Here is a 21,777-nt window from a genome sequence, read left to right on the forward strand (position 1 = left end):
GTTTCATCATATTATCTCACTCTGAGCCCTGGGGAATCTTTGTATTGAAAGCTCATATTTTGAGCCCACTTAAGCCAAGAACTGAGTTTTATTCATCACATTCATCCTGATTTTTCTAGGACCTGGGATTGCTGAGGCAGATCTGGTCATCTAGGAAATATAGGTAGACTAATATTAGGCAATGGGATATAGAATTGGAAAAAACAAAACAGTCCAGTGCTGGAGAAAAATGTGAAACTGGTAAAAATAATACTTAGTCAGATAAAGTGATATGTGCTGTGATGGCAGGGTACATGGTGCTAAGAGAGCAAAAGGGGAGGCTTTACTGTGGTTTGGTTCACTAGGAAAAGTTTCTCTGACAAGGGAAAACTAACGGAAGAGAAAAATAGTCAAAAATGAATTGAATATTCAATTAATAGTTGTTAGATTGAATTGCAGTTGATCTGTAACCCTTAGGGCACTCATTACTTTCTACTTAAATTTTAAAATACATTATATATTAACCTACTCCACTGTAAGCTAATTGATAACAGGGGCCTTATCTGCTGTGTGTGCACATGATAGGCTTTCAAATATTTATTAAATCAATACTGGCAAATAGCCATTAATCCTATATAATAAAAGGGTAATATCCAAATTGACCCTAATGGCGGAACAACTGGGAACGACTGGTTGCTATGACGCGCACTGACCACCAGGGGGCAGACACTTAACTCAGGAGCTGCCCCCTGGTGGTCAGTGCACTTCCACAGGGGTAGCACTGCTCAGCCAGAAGCTGGCTCATGGCTGGCCAGCACAGCAGTGGTGGCGGGAGCCTCTCCTGCCTCCGTGGCAGTGCTAAGGATGTCTGACTGCCAGCTTAGGCCCGTTCCCCCAGGGAGCAGGCCTGAGCCATCAGTTGGACATCCCTGAGGGGTCCCAGACTACCAGAGGGCGCAGGCTGGGCTGAGGGGACCTGCGCACTCCCCCCCCACTCCTCGAGTGCACAAATTTTCGTGCACTGGGCCTCTAGTGAATATTATAAAAATCTGTTATCTTGATTTCAGGAGTTGATGGGGTTTTTTGTTTTTTAATTTAATTATAGAGTTCTTATAGGCATCAGATACAGAACACTGAGAATTATAGTCCTGAGATTAGTTGTGTTATACCTTTTTTTAAAAAAAAACAACACAACCGTTTGTTGATTTTTAGAGAGGAAGGGAGAGTGAGAGAGAAACGTTGATGTGAGATAGGTTAACTCCTGCACATCCCCTTCCGGGAATGGAGCTGTAATCTGAGCATGTGCCTTTGACCAGGAATTGAAACAGCTACTTCCTGGTATATAGGATGACACTCAACTAACTGAGACACCAGCCAGGGCAGTTGTGGTATACTTTCTGTTTTATTTTCAATAATTTATTGTTTTGTTTTTGTTAATCTTTTCCTGAGGATTTTTTTTTCATTTTAAATATATTTTTATTGAATTCAGACAGAAAGGGAGAGGGAGAGATAGAAACATCAATTATGAGAGAGAATCACTGATCGGCTGCCTCCTGCACGCCCCCCACTGGGGATTGAGCCCACAACCCGGGCATGTGCCCTTAATTGAAACTGAACCCGGGACCCTTCAGTCTGCAGCCGAAGCTCTCTCCACTGAGCCAAACCAGCTAGGTCGCGAGGATATATATATTTTTTTTTTTAATATTTTATTGATTTTTTACAGAGAGAAAGGGAGAGGGATAGAGAGTTTGAAACATCGATGAGAGAGAAACATCGATCAGCTGCCTCCTGCACAGCCCTCTTGGGGATGTGTCCTCAACCAAGGTACATGCCCTTGACCGGAATCGAACCTGGGACCGTTCAGTCCACAGGCCGATGCTCTATCCACTGAGCCAAACCGGTTAGGGCCGAGGATATTTTTTTCATTGATTTTTAGAGAGAGTAGGAAAGGAGGAGGGAGAGAGAGAGAAACATCGATGTGAGAAAGACACATTGATTGGTTGCCTCCCACACTGGTTGCCTCTGACATATGCCCTGACTGGGGCCAGAAATCCAACCTGTGCCTTTCAGTGTGTGGGATGACGCTCTAACCACTGCCAGGACAGCTGTGGTATACTTTTTGTATAACTTTCAGTAATTTATTGTTAGAGGTAATAAACAGTATTTTAGTGTTGGCATTTATTAGGACTAAACCTGTAGAAGGATACCACACACTTGATAAAATTGCTGTTGGGCAAGTTGGCCTTTCCCAGAGTTAAAGGTAAAAGCTAAGTTTCTAGCCACCTATAACCATAAAACTTCCTAAATTCCCTGTTTACCTCTTCCTGGCATTATGTCTGTGTTCCTCTCTATTCACCCTAGATCAGGGGTCCTCAAACTTTTTAAACGGGGCTAGTTCACTGTCCCTCAGACCATTGGAGGGCCGGACTATAGTTTTAAAAAAAAACTATGAACAAATTCCTGTGCACACTGCACATATCTTATTTTGAAGTAAAAAAACAAAACGGGAACAAATACAATATTTGTTTTTACATGTGGCCCGCGGGCCGTAGTTTGAGGACCCCTGCCCTAGATTGTTCTCTCTCACTTTTCTTTTCTTCTCACGCACCCATCTCTGCCTTATATTTCCTAACTATGCGTTTTATAAAGCTGAGATTATTTGTTGTTTTTATATGAATAGACTTTTTAAAAGGCTATAAATGGAAAGTGTCTTTTTTATTTTTATTTTTTAAATATATTTTATTGACTTATTACAGACAGGAAGGGAGAGGGATAGAGAGTTAGAAACATCGGTGAGAGAGAAACATCAATCAGCTGCCTCCTGCACACTCCCCACTGGGAATGTGCCCGCAACCAAGGTACATGCCCTTGACTGGAATCGAACCTGGGACCCTTGAGTCTGCAGGCCGACGCTCTATCCACTGAGCCAAACCGGTTGGGGCGGAAAGTGTCTTTTTAAAGTATAATTTTTAGAATGCATTTTTAAGGCTGCTTTTTTATATATGGCTGATTATTTGTGAAAGCTTCTTATAGTATAGAACAATGTTAAAACCCACTTAGAAACTTTCTAGACACCTTTTTTTTATTGATTTCAGAGAGGAAGGCAGAAGGGGAGAGAGATAGAAACATCAATGATGAGAGAGAATCATTGATCAGCTGCCTCCTGCATGTCCCCACACTGGGGAGCGAGTCCACAACCCTGGCATGAGCCCTGACCGGGAATCAAACTGTGACCTCCTGGTTCAATGCTCAACCACTGCACTGGCTGTGTGACACATATCTTTTTTGTTTTCTTTCTTTCCTTTTTTTTTATCTCTAAGAGATTCAAGAGGTCCTGTAATGGAAAATTTGGCCCAAATCTAATTGAGAATGTTATTTGCTTTCATTAAGGGTACCATTACTTAATTGATGTGACTGTGTTTTTGGCTGTATATTTGAAAAATATAAAAAAAACTAAAAAGATAAATTGCTTTTTTTAAAATAAATTTTTATTGTTGAAAGTATTACATATGTCCCTTTTTTCTCCCCCATTGCCCTCTGCACCCCTCTACCCCCTGAACCCCTCACCACTCTACCATCTATGTCTATGGGTTATGCAGATACGCACATGAGTTCATTATAAATTGCTTTTTGATGCTTTAAATTGTTCCCTTGAATATTTACTAAGTATTTATAGGCAAGGTAGATGATGATCAAAAGTATAAGAAACATATACTATATGTATGCAAATTTGTCCTTATCATGAATTTATGTACCTAAATAGATCCTTTAACTTGAATAGTCTCAGATCTGAAGTTTTATCTGTTTAAAATCTGTGTAGTTGTGAAGTAAAACTTTCTAAAGTATAATCTTATTTTACAGGTTCTGAGTGCAAAGGTAGTTACAAATGCTCGAAGTCCTGGAGCCAAGTGCTATGGCATAGTAACTATGTCTTCAAGCACAGAGGTGTCCAGGTGTATTGCACATCTTCATCGCACTGAGCTGCATGGACAGTTAATCTCTGTTGAAAAAGTAAGCTTACCTGTTTTATAAAGGGTTACTTTGAGGACTAGTAATTCTCAATTTAAAAATGTTATACTAGTAAGAAGTAAAATTAAGAATGATTTTTATGCATTCATTTTTATTTTTTTAGCTTTTATATTTTTCAAATTTTCAACCATCAATATACTTTTAATAATCATAAAAATGTAACTTTAAAACATAAAGTTGTTTTTTTTTTCTATTTGAACCTTTCAGGTTAAAGGTGATCCATCTAAGAAAGAATTAAAGAAAGAAAATGATGAAAAGAGTAGTTCCAGAAATTCTGGGGACAAAAAAAACATGAGTGATAGAAGTAGCAAGTAAGGATTTATTTTTTGATAAGTACATTGACTTTTTGGTACATTGATGCACTAGTTCTCATTCTGTTGTGTTCTTGCGTGTGGTGCTGTGGTCAGGACACAAGCCTCTGTCAAAAAAGAAGAGAAAAGGTTGTCTGAGAAATCTGAAAAAAAAGAAAGCAAGGATACTAAGAAGATGGAAGGTAAAGATGAGAAGAATGATAATGGATCAAGTGGCCAAACTTCTGAATTCATTAAAAAAAGTGAAGAAAAGAAGCGAATAAGTATGCTATGTATCTCCTCAATCTTTTTCTAATTTATTCTACAACTTAATTTTACAGTGGAAGGGAAAACTTGAAATTAAAACCAGATAAATATTTAAACTTCATTGTTAGGTGTTACTGTTTTAGAAAAGGAGGTCCAGTAGGACTAATTATCTTATTTTTTACTCCTAGAAAACAAATGTGTTTGTTGCACTAAGCCTCCTTACTATTAAATCTGGGCTGCCTTAATTCTATCATAGAATTATATGATAATTACATTATGATTTCAGAAGTATTTTATTTCTAGTTGCAGTCATTTGTAACCCCTACACTCCACTAGAGTTGACAACTATAGTTGAGTTGGGATCTTTTGGTATTACTGAAAATATTTGCATTAGCAGATTGAGCTAGTTCTAAAAGCTTTGCATTTATGTTCTCATAAAATAAGTTGGTTTTTTAATTTCATGTATTGGTTTGTGAATATCTAGTTGTCTAAGAATTCAGCATTTTTAGACATTTATCTAATGTTTATCTAATATTTTTTTCTCTCTTAGGTTCAAAGAGCCCTGGACATATGGTAATACTAGACCAAACTAAAGGAGATCATTGTAGGCCATCAAGAAGAGGAAGATATGAGAAAGTAAGTCTCTGAAAGGGATGTTGTATATAATTTTACTGTTTGCAAAAAAAGATAATTCAGGATCTCTGTAACCTTCCTCTTTAATTTAGCTCTGTAATAATGACATGCTAGAAAATCTAAGAAAAATGGAATGCCATTACTCACTTAAGGTTTTTTGTGTTTTTTTTTTATATTTTATTGATTTTTTACAGAGAGGAAAGGAGAGAGATAGAGAGTCAGAAACATCGATGAGAGAGAAACATCGATCAGCTGCCTCCTGCACACTCCCCACTGGGGATGTGCCCGCAACCCAGGTACATGCCCTTGACCGGAATCGAACCCGGGACCCTTCAGTCCGCAGGCCGACGCTCTATCCACTGAGCCAAACCGGTTTCGGCGACTCACTTAAGGTTTTTAAATGACCAGCTGAACGTCGAAAACAGTCCAAAATTATTTTAACATCTAGTCCTTCTATAATTTTTTTCTACAGATTCATGGAAGAAGTAAGGAAAAGGAGAGAGCTAGCCTAGATAAAAGAAGGGACAAAGACTACAGAAGGAAAGACATCTTGCCTTTTGAAAAGATGAAGGAACAAAGACTAAGAGAACATTTAGTTCGTTTTGAAAGATTGCGACAAGCAATGGAACTTCGAAGGTAGAAACAGTCTATTTTATACCTGTCTTTAACTATAAGTACATATTTAATACTATTAGAATTGTATTCCCACAGAAAGCTGTTTGCCACTTTTAAGAAATAGAGTAAAACCTAATTATTTCTCAAGTTTGCATGATATTTTACAATTTACAAAGTTACCTTTCCATCTATTGTCTCTGTCTCAACAGTCCTGTAAGGTTAGTTATGCCCATTATATAATTGAAAAATAAAAAGAGGCCCAGAGAGGCTAAATGACTCTTCCAATGCCACATTGCTAATGAGTGGCAGAGTCGGGACTCAGACCCAAGTCTTCTGACTCCAAGTCCAATGCTCTTTCCTCTCCAAAGTTGCTGCCATAAAAGACATGATTTTAAAGGAAAATTTGATTTTTGAGATAAGATAGTTTCAATGTAAGCTATAGTATTCAAATAGTATGTTGACATTTTAGAAAACATGTATTATATTTTGGACTAGAGCCCCAGTGAAGGAAGATTTGCCCTGTAAATCTTATTTTGTTCAAGCTCTATCTCTCAAACCAAGAATTCTCTTTAAAAGAAACTGAGAACAAAAAACATTTCTATTTTTGGTGGCAGTATCTTAGCTGTTCACCATGAGTGCCAATTTGCTTTTGTATGTTAATTTTTGGATACCACTTAAAATATTCTTATTAAAGTGTTTTATAATATAAATTTCCAAAAATTAACCTATCTAATTGAGAGGTAACTTATGGGATTTCACCTATTCGTACACAAGAGTGTTAGGCCAGAGATATTTCTATCAACTTAAATAATACTGTTATTGCCACACACTTTACTAAAAGGAAATAATCCTTGCTTTACTCAGAACTATTTTCCCCTTTTTTTATGAAATCCCAATATGCTGAGCTTCCTATTTAAATGACAATCTGAAAAAAAAGAGTAGTGGCTACTAGAGCAGCAATTCTCAAAACTATCTGACTCATAACCCTTTTATATGTAACAAAAAAGTTGCAGTACCCTGTTTACTTTTCTGAAATAAAATTGATATATAATGTACCTATCTATACAAATAATTTCCCAGAAAATCAATATGATGCCTTAACTCTAATTTAAAGGAGAAATAAAGTAATTTATAATGAAGCATGTATTCCAGATGTGAATGTTTAGGCATGCCTCTCCAGAAGACCTAATGAAGTAGTCAGATGTTTGTACCCCTCTTTAGACTCAATGAAAATGTGACAGCTACAAATACAGACTGATATTGGTATGTCGTATTGGTGAGTCAAAGACCAGGAGTGGTGTTGACATCATGACGTTGTTTCTGAAGTGGTGAACAACTCTTAGTGAAGTTCTCAAGATAATATAATCCCCCCACCTTTTTTTGTTTGTTTGTTTTTTGCAGGAAGTTGCATTTCTGGAAATTGTAGTGAATATTAAACCATGTCAAAGCAAACAAGCCAACCTAGCATTTATTAAAAATAAGTTTTAGGCTCAGATTTTTTAAGGTGATTTTTTGTTGTTGTTTTAATGACATAAATGTCCATTATGTCATTTGAAAGATATTAGGAGTATTGGACAGTGTTTTGTTGTGCAGGACTATCCTGTGCATCATAAGATATTTAGAATCCTTGGTCCCTACTCAGTAAATGCTGGTAGTACTCCATGGTCATTGTAATGATTAAAAATGCCCCTCAGATTTCCATGGGGGATTGAGAACTACTAGGTTGATGGAGGAAGACATACTGAGAGACAAAGTACACTGAGTTCCTTAGAGTGAGGAAATGACAAAAACTATTAAAAGTCTGATATAAGAAGTTAATTCAGTTCAGCAAACATTTGAGCTATCTCCTGACTCAAAAATGCATTTACCTGGAGCCATTTGTTATGGGCTAATGAATACTCCAAAAAAGCCCTTAAGGGCCTCCATTTTATTACATATAACATTTGCTGTAATTCATGTTGATGAGTATAACCCCCAAGTCATCAAAATAAGGTAAACCTTGTTTAAGGACATAGACTGTATACTATAGAAATTTTTGTCAGAAACAATGTAAATTGTAGTTTTGTAAATTTATATATGTAGAATATCTCCTTTTCAAAATGTCAATTTATTAATGGGCTATTATTATAGTGGGATTTTTATTTAAGCAGGAATCATCTAAGAGGCAACTACTGTATAAAATTCAGCTGCTCAGTTGACAGTCTTAATAAATAAGTGACAGTGTTGGGGTCTGTTTAAAGTTTTCTTATTTTGAGTTTTCTTTCCAATTATATTAAAACTACTTAGATTAAGTTGAAGTTTAAAATTGCCAATCTCAATAAAAATTTCAAATTAAAAAATTATTCTCTTTCACACAGTGCTAGCATAATTTAAGTATTTCTAAATACTGATTTTTGTTAGACGAAGAGAGATTGCAGAAAGAGAGCGTCGAGAGCGAGAACGCATTAGAATAATTCGTGAACGGGAAGAACGGGAACGCTTACTCAGAGAGAGAGAGCGCCTAGAAATTGAAAGGCAAAAACTAGAGAGAGAGAGAATGGAACGCGAACGCTTGGAAAGGGAACGCATTCGTATTGAACAGGTGCAGTCAGAAAATCTTTTCATCTTAAATAACTGACCTTTTCCAAACCCTGTGATTTTTGCCCTGAAATTTGCTTTACTTTGGTAAAGCTTCTATGGAATGAGTTCAGCTAATGAGCATTTATTAAGTGCCCCTGAAAGATAACAATGAATTAGATGCTAGTTAAAAATTAATTCAGTAGTGACTTTGTTCTAACCAATTGGTAATAACTCAAGCTCTGCAATATCATGGCAGCCTAATAGTCTGAGCATAGGACTATGAGTCCAGAGTAGTTGTAATCCAGGCTCTGTCACTATCCCAATCTTAGAAAATAACTATTTCCTTACATATTATAGTGGGAATGATTTCCCAAGGCTGGAAGGTAATAATGCCTCTCTGCAGAATTGCATCCAGGGCTTTAAGGCCCTTAGGGTCCATATGTTTTAAGAACTCTATTTCTAATTCCCTGTGGGTGCTTTTCTTTGAATCAAATGATTGAACTAAATCTGACCTTCCCAATTACTTGCCAGCTTTTACCACCCAATCAATCTCTTATTTTTAATGTTGCAGAATAGTAACTATAGCCTAGATTACTGATTCCTAGAGTCATATTTGTTTATGTATTTGTCCCAAGTGTTTTGCCTAGTGATTGTCTATGATGGTTTCTTAATGACAGGATTAAAACAAGGTTGCATATATACTTACCTTATGTTTTCATTTTGCATTGGTTGGTTCTTCCTTCTGTGTTGTCTGAAGGAACGTCGTAAGGAAGCTGAACGTATTGCTAGAGAACGAGAGGAACTGAGAAGGCAACAGCAGCAGCTTCGTTATGAACAAGAAAAAAGGAATTCTTTGAAACGGCCACGTGATGTAGATCATAGGTAAATGTTTGCTTTTTTCTTTTACAGTTACACTTGCTGTCTTACTCCTTTCAAGCTAAAACTAACTAGAGAACTAGAAAGTATAGGCAACCATCCCTGGAATAAAGAGGTCATGATCCACAGAGATGGGAATGATTGCAGCGCATTATCAAGTAGGAACAGTCTGCTTTCCTTTCTCTTTCCTTCCTAATGCCAAATGTTTTCCCATTATGATGAAAATACATGGTTATAGTAGGTTTCAGTGGTTGTTCTCAGACCCGTTTTCAACATTCTTACAAGGTACTACTGATAACAAAAATGGATGCCATAGCCCTAACCGGTTTTGCTCAGTGGATAGAGCATCGGCCTCCGGACTGAAGGGTCCCAGGTTCGATTCCGGTCAAGGGCATGTACCTTGGTTGCGGGCACATCCCCAGTAGGAGGTGTGCAGGAGGCAGCTGATTGATGTTTCTCTCTTATTGATGTTTCTAACTCTCTATCCCTCTCCCTTCCTCTCTGTAAAAAAAATAAAAAATAAAATACGTTTTAAAAAAAATGGATGACATAACTTGGGAAGGCTCAAATATAGATTCTGTGTGTGTCTGTGTTCATGATTCACAATAGATTACAAAAATATAATATAATCATTTAATTTTAATATGAAATCTATGAGATTTCGTGGATTGTGTTGAGAAAGAGGTGTAATGAATGAATTGTGCTTGGGACTTAATCCCTCAAACCTTTCTAAAATTAAGTATAGCTGTAAAGTTTGTATACTGCTGGTTAGAATTTTACTACTAGCCCTAGCTGGTTTGGCTTAGTGGATAGAGGGTTGGCCTGCGGACTGAAGGGTCCTGGGTCCGGTCAAAGGCACATGCCCGTGTTGCGGGCTTGATCCCCAGTAGGGGGCATGTAGGAGGCAGCCGATCAATGATTGTCTCTCATCATTGATGTTTTGAACTTTCTTTCCCTCTTCCTCTCTGAAATCAATAAAAATATATTAACAAAAAAAAGCACATTAAAAAAAAAGAATTATACTACTAAAATGGTATATTGAATGTTTTACCTCATTTGTCTTTTCCATCTGATAATTTTAAAGCAGACAGTTTTTCAGCTACTTTCTCTCCTGTGAAATTCCTCTAACACTATATGACTTTACATAATTTAATAATTTGTTGCTAGCTCGTTCTTGTAACAGAATGTTTTGTATTTTGAGTTCATTAGCCTTCTATATCCACAGTTCCTAGCATGTGGTATATATGACTCCAAGTAAGTGTTTGGTTATTATAATATTAACTTATATAAATGAGCAAATATTTCTCTTCAAGGCGAGATGATCCTTACTGGAGCGAGAATAAAAAGTTGTCTCTAGATCCTGATGCACGATTCAGCCATGGATCTGACTACTCTCGCCAACAGAACAGATTTAATGACTTTGATCACCGAGAGAGGGGCAGGTTTCCTGAGAGTTCATCAGTACAGTCTTCATCTTTTGAAAGGTAAATAGACTGGGGGGTAAGGGAAGGCAGGGGCTTGTCAAGGGCGGGGGCGGGGAAAAGGACACTTATGTAATACCCTTTGTAATACTTTAAGCGAAAAATAAAAAAATAAAAAAAAAAGAAAGGTAAATAGGTTCTGTTGAAAATTGTTGTATTTAGTATATGAACCTTGCTAGTGATAAGTTTGGTTCTCTTAAAATCTATAGGTCTTAAAGTATATAGGTCAGAACTGAGTGTTCAAAACAAATCATATGTTTGGTTTTTGTTTTTCAAATGAAATAAGCTGTGTATTTGTTTTATTTTGTTTGCTGTAAATTGCCTTCACTCTGTGCACTTTTTGGTACATTTTGGTGTGAGAACATCTCAAAATATTATAATTCAAGAGTCAAGATGACCTACCCAGGAGGCTGTAAAAATTGGTTTGAATAATTAGAACTCTGAAATGGAACTAGTTTAAAATATGAAACAGATCTAAGAACCAAGCTTAGAAGCTACACAGTAACAAGTGTGAACAAGCTGACCCTGTATTTCCATGGAGAACCTGTATTTCCATGGAGTGACATTCCCATTGGCCAACAGGTCCCAAATTCAGTGTAGCTCTTCTTTCCCTTTTCCTTTCTCTCGTGGGAAAGATATTCACAAACGACCTTGGAAAACATGAATCATTGAAATTCACTTTGTGGACCAACTCCCGAAGAGAGAACGGCCACCACTCTAAAATGATTAGACATGTAGTGTTTACATGATGACTTTCTACACTTCGAGAAACCCTCAAAGACTAAACTGCCTATTTAAAAATTCTATTCTAAAGAACCTAAACTTCCTAGCAGCTTTTGTCCTTTTGCAGTAAGACAAAAGACATCGTACTGCCACACAGGGGTCAACCACAGCTAACTTGTCCAGTCAGGATTTACTCTAATGGACAGTTCAACTGGTAGACCTATGTCCATGCATTCTTTATAATGATTTTAGACCAACTTTTTTTTTAATTTAAATAAGTTCTAGGCTTCAAAAATGTGATGTTTGATCCTTTTGCTGATAGAAGAAGTCTTCCCTTCAAATGTCAAATTTACTAAAATAATTTACATAGCAGTTATCATACTCCATGGAAAAGTCATCAATCCAGTTGCAGACCTCTGTTTTCCTTTACTTTATGTTATGCTCTGTATTCTCCTTTTCAAATATAAAATGCTGCAACATAAATAATAAAATAGAACATAAATAAAAATTTAAAAAACACCATTATCCTGGCTGGTGTGGCTCCATTGGTTGAGTATAGTTCTGTGCACCAAAAGGTTGCCATTTTGATTCCTAGTCAGGGCACATACCTGGATTGCAGGCTCGATCCCCCGTCAGGGCATGCAGTAGGCAATCAATGTTTCTCTCCCTCTCCCTCTCCCTCTCCCTCTCTCTCTAAAAAAACAAAATCTTTAAAAAAAAACCACAAAACCACACACACAAAACGCCCTCATTTTATTTATGAGTTCTGTGAACTGTCCAAATAATGCCTGTGAATGGCAGCAACTTCTCTCAGTCATTCAAATCGCTCATGTTTTATAATACAGAATTTATAAAGGACAGCTAAAGAGGATTGTAATATGAAGAAAATTGAGAGGTAGCCAAGGAAAAACAACTAATCAACTAAAAATTGCCATAATAGTCCAGATTTAAACAAAGAATAAATTTGTATCTTGGATAACATGATAAAACTTCAAGGTAACATCACAATTTATACTAGATGGCTTTACTAGTATATGAATTAATATATTAGATTTATTTCTTCTCCTGTAGCTGCAAATATATTAAACAATTATTTCTTCACTAATTTCTCTTTCCCCTAGTGGTGGCATTTAAAACTGAGTAACTGTATTTAGCACTCATTAATTTAGAAAATATAAAAAGGCTTTAGGAAAATAGAGACAGTAGATTCATTTTCATATACTACTTGTTGGAGTGAAGTCTCCTTTTGGGGATACTAGTGAACAGAACATTTTTTGGTCTGAGTTACTGTTTTCTGGGCTTATCTCAGACAGATAACTCCCAAATCTTACGTAGGCCCAGATTATCTTGGCAAAATTCTCCAGCTCCCAGCACACAGCACAGCGATTTTATCTGTTCTCTTTTTGCATGTTCAGTTTTGTTCCTGGGAATATGATTTTAAAATGAGATTAAGTATTAAAGATTAGTTTGATAGGCCACCATAACAACGCTAAGTAGGTTGGCTTTATCTTTTTTTTTAATCCAAAATGTGTTTATTGGGATGGTTTCCCACTCATCTTGATTTGAGGTGCTTCTAGTGCTGCTTCCTTCTGAAGGAGCATCATTCTGTAAGCCTTGCTTTTCCTCCTGTTGGCTGACAGAGAACAGTGGAGCAACCAACACACATGGCTAAAGACAGTGGTGATTTCATAGCAGGTTGGGCAATTTATATCCATGAAGTAGGAATTAGGGCTCTGCACCAGGTGTTTCTTCTTTTGTTTCCTCTTCTCTTCTGGAGAGGGATGGAGGAGATGCTTAGCGAAAGGCATATTGTTGTGGGGAGGTCGTCACCGCCGGAAAGGATTGGCTTTATCTTAACCTTTAAAACTAAGTGGGAGTACTATTAGCTTTGGATGTGCCTCAATTGTTAAGAGCAGTGAAATATCCTTCAGGTTGGTAGTGCCTTGAATGTTTGACGTTATCCCTCCTGGATGCTAAAAAACCAACCATCATGCCAGACATTTACCTCAGTTTAAGTGATTATGACTTATCTACCTATATACAAGCCTAAGTGACCATTGCAACCAAACAACCAGAACGACCAGTCGCTGTGATGCGCACTGACCACCCGGGGGCAGATGCTCAACGCAGGAGCTGCCCCTGGGTGGTCAGTGGGCTCCCGCAGCAGGAGCGCAGCTCAGCCAAAAGCCAGGATCTCAGCTGGCGATGGGAGCCTCTCCTGCCTCTGTAGCAGTGCTACAAGGTGGTGGCAGCAGGCGCAGCAGGTCTGGGATGAGCGGTGGTAGAGCTGCGCCCAGCCCTGGCTGGGGCTCCTATCCAGCCACCTGCTGCTTTGGCACTGCTACATCCCTCAGGCCGAGACCTGGCAGTCCAACATCCCCCAAGGGGTCGCAGATTGCGAAAGGGTGCAGGCCAGGCCGAGGGACCCCACCCGAACACGAATCTGTGTACCAGGCCTCTAGTAATCAATAATTGTGGATATTTTGGTGGCTTTGCCTTAAGTTAATTTTTACAGAAGATGTAACTATTGTAGGTTTTGTAAATAAAGTTAAGAAGAATAAGGCCAAGTAAGTCCTTCTGAGGACCTATGTTCTTTGTTTTGAATAAACAATAGGCGAGAACGCTTTGTTGGTCAAAGTGACGGGAAAAAAACACGTCCTACTGCACGAAGAGAAGATCCAGGTTTTGAAAGGTATCCCAAAAATTTCAGTGATTCCAGGAGAAATGAGCCTCCACCACCAAGAAATGAACTTAGAGAAACAGACAGGCGTGAAGTACGAGGGGAGCGAGAAGAGAGGAGAACTGTGATTATTCACGATAGGCCTGATATCACTCACCCGAGACATCCACGAGAAGCAGGGCCCACTCCCTCTAGGACCTCCACCTGGAAAAGTGAAGGAGGCATGTCCAGTGACAAACGGGAAGCAAGGTATTCGTGTAGTTTCTAATGCCTCTACGGTGGTATATATTGCATTTGGGTTAAAAGAAAGTTAAAATAGAATTTTGATCGCATACCTTTTGGGGTTTTGTTTAACAGAGTTGAAAGGCCAGAGCGATCTGGGAGAGAAGTGTCAGGACACAGTGTAAGAGGGGCCCCACCCGGGAGTCGCAGTAACGCTTCCAGCTATGGCAACAGAGAAGGAGAAAGGGTCATTACAGACCGAGGGAGTGGAGCACAGGTAAGTGCTAATGAAGGTTTATGCTCAACTCTTCAGAAATCACTTTAGAGGACTTATCATTTTTAAAAAATATATATTTTACTGATTTTTTACAGAAAGGAAGGGAGAGGGATACAGAGTTAGAAACATCCATGAGAGAGAAACATTGATCAGCTGCCTCCTGCACACCCCCCACTGGGGATGTGCCCGCAACCAAGGTACATGCCCTTGACCGGAATCGAACCTGGGACCCTTGAGTCCGCAGGCCGACGCTCTATCCACTGAGCCAAACCGGCCAGGGCGAGGACTTATCATTTTGATGTGACCTAGATTGGTTGATTAGAATGACTGGGAGACTAGTTTACTGTAAAAAATCTTCATATTTTTCATATTTTACTGTCAGTAGTTGAACATCAGTAATTCAAAGAAGTTGGATATTAATCCTGAAATTCTTGTTCATTTTGTTGTTGTTATTGTTGTAGTTGTTATTAATTGTCCCCTGAGGATATTTTTTCTGTTGATTTTTAGAGAGAGTGGAAGTTAGAGGTGGGGAGAGAAACATCTGTATGAGAGAGACACATTGATTGCTTGCCTCCCATACACACCCCTACTGGGCAACTGAGGTATGTGCCCTTTTTTTTTTAATTTAAGAAGATACTCAGGTTTATTATCTGATTTACATTTGACAAAGCAAAGGTAGGTGCAACAAAGAGCTGTTTGACAAAGTCAAGCCCCAGTTATCAAACAAAAGTATTTCCCTGGCTGCCCCAGAAGGCACTTTGCCACTCCTAAGTAGCTGTGCTCCGCAGTGCAAACCACTCATTGTAGACACTGTGGTGCCACACTTGGAGTCTAGGTCTGCAGGCACCCGATGAGGTATGTGCCCTTGATCAGGAATCGAACCCACAACCCTTCAGTCCACAGGCCAACGCTCTAACCACTGAGCAACGGGCCAGGGCTTTTAGGGACTTTTTTTACTAGAAAAAAATTTAATCCCTTGGCATTCTTGCTAATACCACTGTATACTTTCTGATTGTTTAGAGCATTTATGACATAAATTTGGGCCTCGTGGCATTATCAGCTTTAATGTTTCTAATAAGTGGAAATATTCAGTAGATCATTTTATTGACTGTTTACCTGTAAACCTTAAGCCTGGGTATATAATCAGATATCCTGCTGTAGTTAGAGTGAAACCAAGGCAGTATTATAGACTAGCCCTATGCATTCAGATATTCATTTAGGGAAGATGTCCTGGGAGAGATCCTGTTCCTCCCTTGAAAATTCTATTTTTCGTCAATAAGTTGTTCTACCAGTGTTCTCTTTAGGGTTCCTTTAACTCTATTTTCTGTGAGCTAAGTATCAAAAAGTTTGACTCTTCTTTCCTCAGCTCCTAGGTTCTGTGGCTTTTGTTTCTTTGTGTTCAGTATTCTGTTTTTTATAGTCATGGATATAAGACCTTGTCAGAGCCATAGCACTAACTAGTACTCTATAAAATAAGATGACAGCTCCTATTTTTATGTGCTGTTCACATGTTGATCATATACCCTAATTTGTCTTAAGGTTAAGACCTCTCACTATGCTTTCTTACATATATAGATCCAGGCATTATATAGAGATCCAGAAATACTCAGCATTCACAAAATACTTGGGTGCTAGAAGGTATAGAAATGGAAATTACAGTGCTGAATCATTTCCCTCTACCCCACCTTCTGTAGCTTCTTAATGCAAAATAGAAGGAAACCCTTTATATTTGTTGTTGTATTAGTATTATTAATTCTTTTTTCTTCCCAGACATCTTACTAATTTGCTTCTGACATTAAAAGCACACTAGTGTCCTGGCCAGGTAGCTCAGTTGGCTAGAGCATCATCCCAATACACTAAGGTTGTGGGTTTGATTCCTGGTCAGGCGCATAACAAGAAGCATCCAAAAAAAAAAGAAGCATCCAGTGAATAGATAAATAAGTGGAACAACAAACCAATGTTTCTCTCTCTCTCTCTCTCTCTCTCTCTCTCTCATCTCTGTCTTTCTCTCCCTTCCTCTCTCTAAAATCAATAATAAAAATTAAAAATAAGTAAATAAATAAAAGCATACTAGCAAAAGTAAATTGGTGTGAGGCTGAGGGTGTCATCACTTCTCTTTTAATATGACCTTCTTTAGCACTACCCTGAAGAGCGACGTGTGGTTGAACGCCATGGACGGGATGCAAGCGGACCAAGAAAAGAGTGGCATGGCCCACCTTCTCAAGGGCCTGGCTATCATGATGCAAGACGAATGGGTGATGGCCGGTCAGGGGCAAACATGATAGCCCAACATACAAGGTAAGTAGGTAATTAGTTAAAAATTTTCTGCCAGCACACAACCATATCTTTATCCTTTCCTTAAAGGTCATGATAGCTTCTGAGAGATTGGATAGCAACACCCCTTGCCCAACTATTTCCCCATATTAACTCAAAATCTCCAGGAGATTTTATGCAGGGCAACTGATGTTAATTTTCGCATTTATATTCCTCATGGTAAGTTAATTGATTGGCATTCTGGCATATTGATCTAGATAGACGCCTGAAATGTATGTCAGAATCCGGTAGATAATGAACATTAATTTCAAGTTGGAACCATCTTCTTGTTCACTATCTGTCATTCCTAAAATTCCTAGAAAGGAAGAAGAAAACTGAAAGTCTGTTCTGCTTCCTCCCTTTTCAAATAACTCTAGCAAAACTGGTGGACATTTAACCCACAGCCTGTTCAAAGGAGACCTTCCGGACAAAACCATGGTGGTGGGGCCAAGGCAGAGGCAGTTAGGGGCGATCAGGCCAGGAGGGGAGGGCAGTTGGGGCAAGCAGGCTGGTGGGGGGGTGCAGTTGGGGGCGAGCAGGCTGTTGGGGGTGGGGCAGTTGGGGGCGAGCAGGCCGGCAGTCAGAATGGTTAGGGGCAGTCAGGCAGGCAGTCAGGTGAGCGGTTAGGAGATAGCGGTCCCGGATTGCAAAAGGGATGTCCCAGATTGGAGAGGGTGTAGGCCGGGCCGAGGGATCCCCTGCCCCCCCCCCCCCCGCCCCCCCGCACGAATTTCGTGCACCAGGCCACTAGTATATATATAAAATAATCTCTATGTCAGAGGTTCAACTTACTAGTTGATGCTGATTTGGGGACCACACTTTGGGAACCACTGCTATAGTCCACTCATGAGTATACCCTTAAATGGCTTTCTATGAGGTAAGTTCAACTACCCAAATTCAAGTTCTCCCTCCACCATTTATTAGCTCTATGCTCTTAAACAAGTTACTTAACCTCAAGATGTCAGATTCTTCATCAGTAAAGTGGGATGGGTAGGACTATTGAAAACAGAACTTACTTAATATGGGTAAAGTACAAAGAATAGTACCTGATAAATTATAAGCACTTTGTAGGTATTAACTGTAATTTTTTGTCCTTTTGTTCTCTGACTTTTTTTTTCTTTTGCTCCTTTTTCAGTAATGCCTCCCCAATTAATAGAATTGTGCAAATCGGTGGCAATTCCATACCAAGAGGAAGTGGCTCTGGATTTAAGCCATTTAAAAGCGGGCCTCCACGACGATTCTGAAAATTAGCTCTCTGCCATGGTTTCAAAATAATTTATTGAAATCTCCAGTAAACTTTATTTGACTACTTATGAAGAGGAACTCTGACTTGCTTGAGAGTTCGTTCAGACTTTTCTTTATTCCCCTTTTTTAAATTTTACCATGATTGCTTTTCTCAATTTTGGAGAAGATGTTTAAATAGTTCTGTTGTAACTTTTAATAGTTTTGTGTATCATTCAACTTTTTTTTCTTGTAGCACCGAGACACATTGGAAAAGATTGTAATCAAACCATTTTAATACCGTGTGAATAGAAAGGGTAGTTTGCAGCTGTGTGGTGGTAGTTTCATTTGCAGCCTGACTCTGGTATCAGGCTATAGAGTTACATGTCACCAAGCATTTTCAGCCTCCATTTTGAAGGCTGAATAAGCTGAAAAGGTCTGCTGTCTAATTTTTAGAGAATACAATTGTTCCTTGCATTTCTGAGTATTATGTAACCTATTTTTTGCAGAAGGTACTGTTACATGAAGTACATCTGTGTACCCTGGTTTTAAAGAATGTACTCTTTTTGAAATAAACCTTCATATTCTGTATAGTTGCTAAAGCGTTGAGAACCTTCTTAACTGTAAGGAGAACCTGAGAACCGAGTTTCAGTTTAGCATAGCAGCATCCTTGTTCAGGTTTGCATGGTGTGAGACCAAACAGGTTAGTGAAACCTTGGCGGTGAGGTTGGTATCACTGAGGTTCTTAGGATGAGTTGTGCAGGTAAGTGCACTTTTAGGTAATCTGTACTGTTTGATGGATAAATTCCAACTCTGGGAATTATGTGGGTATTAATGTTTCCATGTTCCCAACCATGTTGAGAAGTGGAAAAAACCCAGGTTCTAGATGGGTGAATCAGTTGGGTTTTGTAAATACTTGTATGTGGGAAGGCAATGTTGTCTTTTTGTGAAAATAAAAGTCCACACCTGGAAGTGTATGTGTCTTTGTTTCCAGCTTTCTAGGCGTTAGTCCTCCAGCCCTCTCTGGAGTTAAACCCAAAGTAATTGACAAGGTTTAGAGCGATAAAGGCAGTCTTTTGGTCTTTGTTCCTGAGAATAAGTCTAAGCTGGACAGTACAGTCTTTTTTGAAGTGTTAGAGATGCACCCACTAATCTTAGGGCTTTTTTTTTTAAGGCATCTTTTCTAAGAAGCCCCTGAAGGTAAATTCTGAAGACCATCTCTTAAAGCCTCCCATATTCCTTCATATAAATCAGTGATACAGAATCCATATGTCCTAGGTTCTCGGTAAGTTAAGCAATCTTGTATGTTCATACAAAGTAAAAGATGGGAGGAAGTTCAACTATCCAAGTTCAAATTCTTCCTCCACCATTTATTAGTTCTGTGATCTTGTACAAGTTGCTTAACCTCCAGATCTCAGGTCTGAGGTCACCTTTTTATTTGAAGAGGAGTCTTTATTCAAGTTCTTACAAATGTTACTGTGTGGATGTGGTCATGCCCATGAGATGGCTCAGACTTCTGAGTGCTTTCGGCAGCCACCACACCCTGGTCTTTGGCCCTTTGGAGAGCTGGCACTTTGTGTATTCTCTGGATCTCATAGAGCCTTTGCTGCCCTTCCTAACCCTACAACTGTGGAAGCAAGTGGAGTGTGTGTGGGGGGGTGTTACTTCATTTCCTGATCCCCACACTGTAGAATGGCATGTAGACACCTCAGTATAGGAATGAACTAATTTCAGCTTTGCCTTCTCTTTGTAACTTGGGTTATTATATCACTTCTAGTCCGTTTGCTCATTTATAGAGTGGAACGATCACAAGCAATTACAGTGGAACCTTGTTTTACAAACTTAATTCATTCCAGAGGGCTATTTGAAAACTGAATTATTTTTTCCCATTAGCAACAATATAAACTGAATTAATACTTTCCAGACCCCCAAATGGTCCTGTTTTAACCTTTCTTATGTATAATACATGTCTAATATACTGTCTATAAATAAACACTTTAAAAACAAAAAGGACATGAAATGTAAATGAAAATTTAACAAAAAGGAAATGTACAATAAAAAATGAAAATTGCCCTAGCTGGTTTGGTTCAGTGGATAGAATGTCAGCCTGCAGACTGAAGGGTCCCTGGGTTCGATTCCAGTCAAGGGCACATGCCCAAGTTTGCAGGCTCAATCCCCAATAGGGGGCTTGCAGGAGGCAGCCAATCAATGAGTCTCTCATCATTGATGTTTTTATCTCTCCCTTCCTCTCTGAAATAAATAAAGAATATTTTGTTTAATGTATTACATATGTCTCCTTTTTCCCTGATTGACTCCCCCACCCCCCCCCCACTACTCCCAAACCCCAGGACAAACCCCCACCGCCCCTGTGTCTGTGTCCATTGGTTATGCAAATATGCATGCATACAAGTCCTTGGGTTGATCTCTAACCCCCCCCCCCCCCGCTCCTAAAAATATATATTTTAAAAAGGAAACAATAATAATAAGCAGCAAAAAAAACACACACAAAAAAACATGAAAATATTCACAGCACAATATCCTGAGATTTTAACAGTGGTAAACTGAGTCACATGCACACATTCTCTCTTTTGTCACCTGAGAGACTTGTGACTGATAATATAGCTATCAGCATGAAAGGGCTGTCAGGTTGAGAAGCTAATTGTTCGAGATGGGAGACATTTGAGAATTGAGGTTTGATGGTACATTGTTGCTAACATATGCTAAGCAGTTTAAGTGTACTGGTTAATGTGGATTTTGTAATAAAACACGATAATTTCAAGAGAAACATCAAAAGTGCTTTATTCAAAGTAATGTCCATTGCTAGCTACACATTTCCCACATCTTTCAGGTAATTTGTGGATACCGTCCCAATAGAACTTTTCTTGTTTTGAGTCAAACCATTCAGAGACTCCATTTTCCGCTTCGTACATTTTGAAGTGCTGCTCAGAAAGTGCGTGTGCCATCGATCTGAACAAGCGGTAATCTGAAGGAGCAAGGTCTGGTGAATACAGCGGGAGGGTTAATACTTCCCAGGCAAGATCTTTAAACGTGTCTTTAACTGGTTTTGAAGTGTGTGATGGTGCGTTATGAAGCAAAATTACTTTGCCGTGTCTTCTGGCCCATTCTGCTCTTTTTACAATCAAAGCGTGGTTCAAATTGATTATTTGTTGTCGGTAGCGATCAGTATTAATGGTTTCACCCAGTTTTAGAAGCTCATAATACATCACACCTTCCTGATCCCACCAAACGCAGAGCATTGTCTTTCTGAAGCAATTTGGCCTTGCAGTCGATGTTGATGGTTGACCTGGATCAACCCATGATTTTGTGCATTTGGGATTCTCAAAATAAATCCACTTTTCATCACCGGTCACAATTCGATGCAAAAAAAACCTTTCATGCCATTGAAGCAATATTTTACTGATGACTTTTTAGTTTTCCATTTGTCTTTCGTTCAGTTGATGTGGCACCCATTTTCTTTCCTTTAAAATCTTTTCCATTGCTTGTAAATGACCAGAAATTGTTTGCTGAGCAATGTTTAATCTTTCTGCAAGTTGTTTTGAATTTGACATGCATCTTCATCCAATAATGCTTGTAATTGTTGGCCTTCAAACT

At 38.7% G+C, this 21,777-nt stretch overlaps 1 protein-coding gene and 1 pseudogene across 6 annotated transcripts in view; one reads left to right on the top strand and one right to left on the bottom strand.

Moving 5' to 3' along the window:
* Positions 1-19,137, top strand: part of SLTM (SAFB like transcription modulator) — a 53,903-nt gene extending 34,766 nt beyond the window's left edge. For 5 of the 6 annotated variants that reach the window (XM_070421780.1, XM_070421789.1, XM_070421797.1 and 2 more), the window contains 12 exons: positions 3,841-3,990; positions 4,216-4,319; positions 4,416-4,582; positions 5,116-5,201; positions 5,671-5,834; positions 8,214-8,394; positions 9,130-9,254; positions 10,562-10,732; positions 14,067-14,381; positions 14,490-14,631; positions 16,769-16,929; positions 18,080-19,137. In XM_070421780.1, coding sequence (XP_070277881.1) covers positions 3,841-3,990; positions 4,216-4,319; positions 4,416-4,582; positions 5,116-5,201; positions 5,671-5,834; positions 8,214-8,394; positions 9,130-9,254; positions 10,562-10,732; positions 14,067-14,381; positions 14,490-14,631; positions 16,769-16,929; positions 18,080-18,188 — 1,875 coding nt within the window. In that variant the 3' untranslated portion in view covers positions 18,189-19,137. The remainder of the gene's footprint in view (positions 1-3,840; positions 3,991-4,215; positions 4,320-4,415; positions 4,583-5,115; positions 5,202-5,670; positions 5,835-8,213; positions 8,395-9,129; positions 9,255-10,561; positions 10,733-14,066; positions 14,382-14,489; positions 14,632-16,768; positions 16,930-18,079) is intronic. The other variant, XM_070421826.1, reaches the window with a different exon arrangement.
* Positions 13,026-13,260, bottom strand: LOC139014916 (small ribosomal subunit protein eS27-like; annotated as a pseudogene).
* Positions 19,138-21,777: the final 2,640 nt, after the last annotated feature.

This window comes from Myotis yumanensis, unplaced genomic scaffold, assembly GCF_028538775.1.
Source record: "Myotis yumanensis isolate MYYU_CA2020_CCGP unplaced genomic scaffold, mMyoYum1.0.hap1 SCAF_1, whole genome shotgun sequence".
Taxonomy (NCBI): domain Eukaryota; kingdom Metazoa; phylum Chordata; class Mammalia; order Chiroptera; family Vespertilionidae; genus Myotis; species Myotis yumanensis.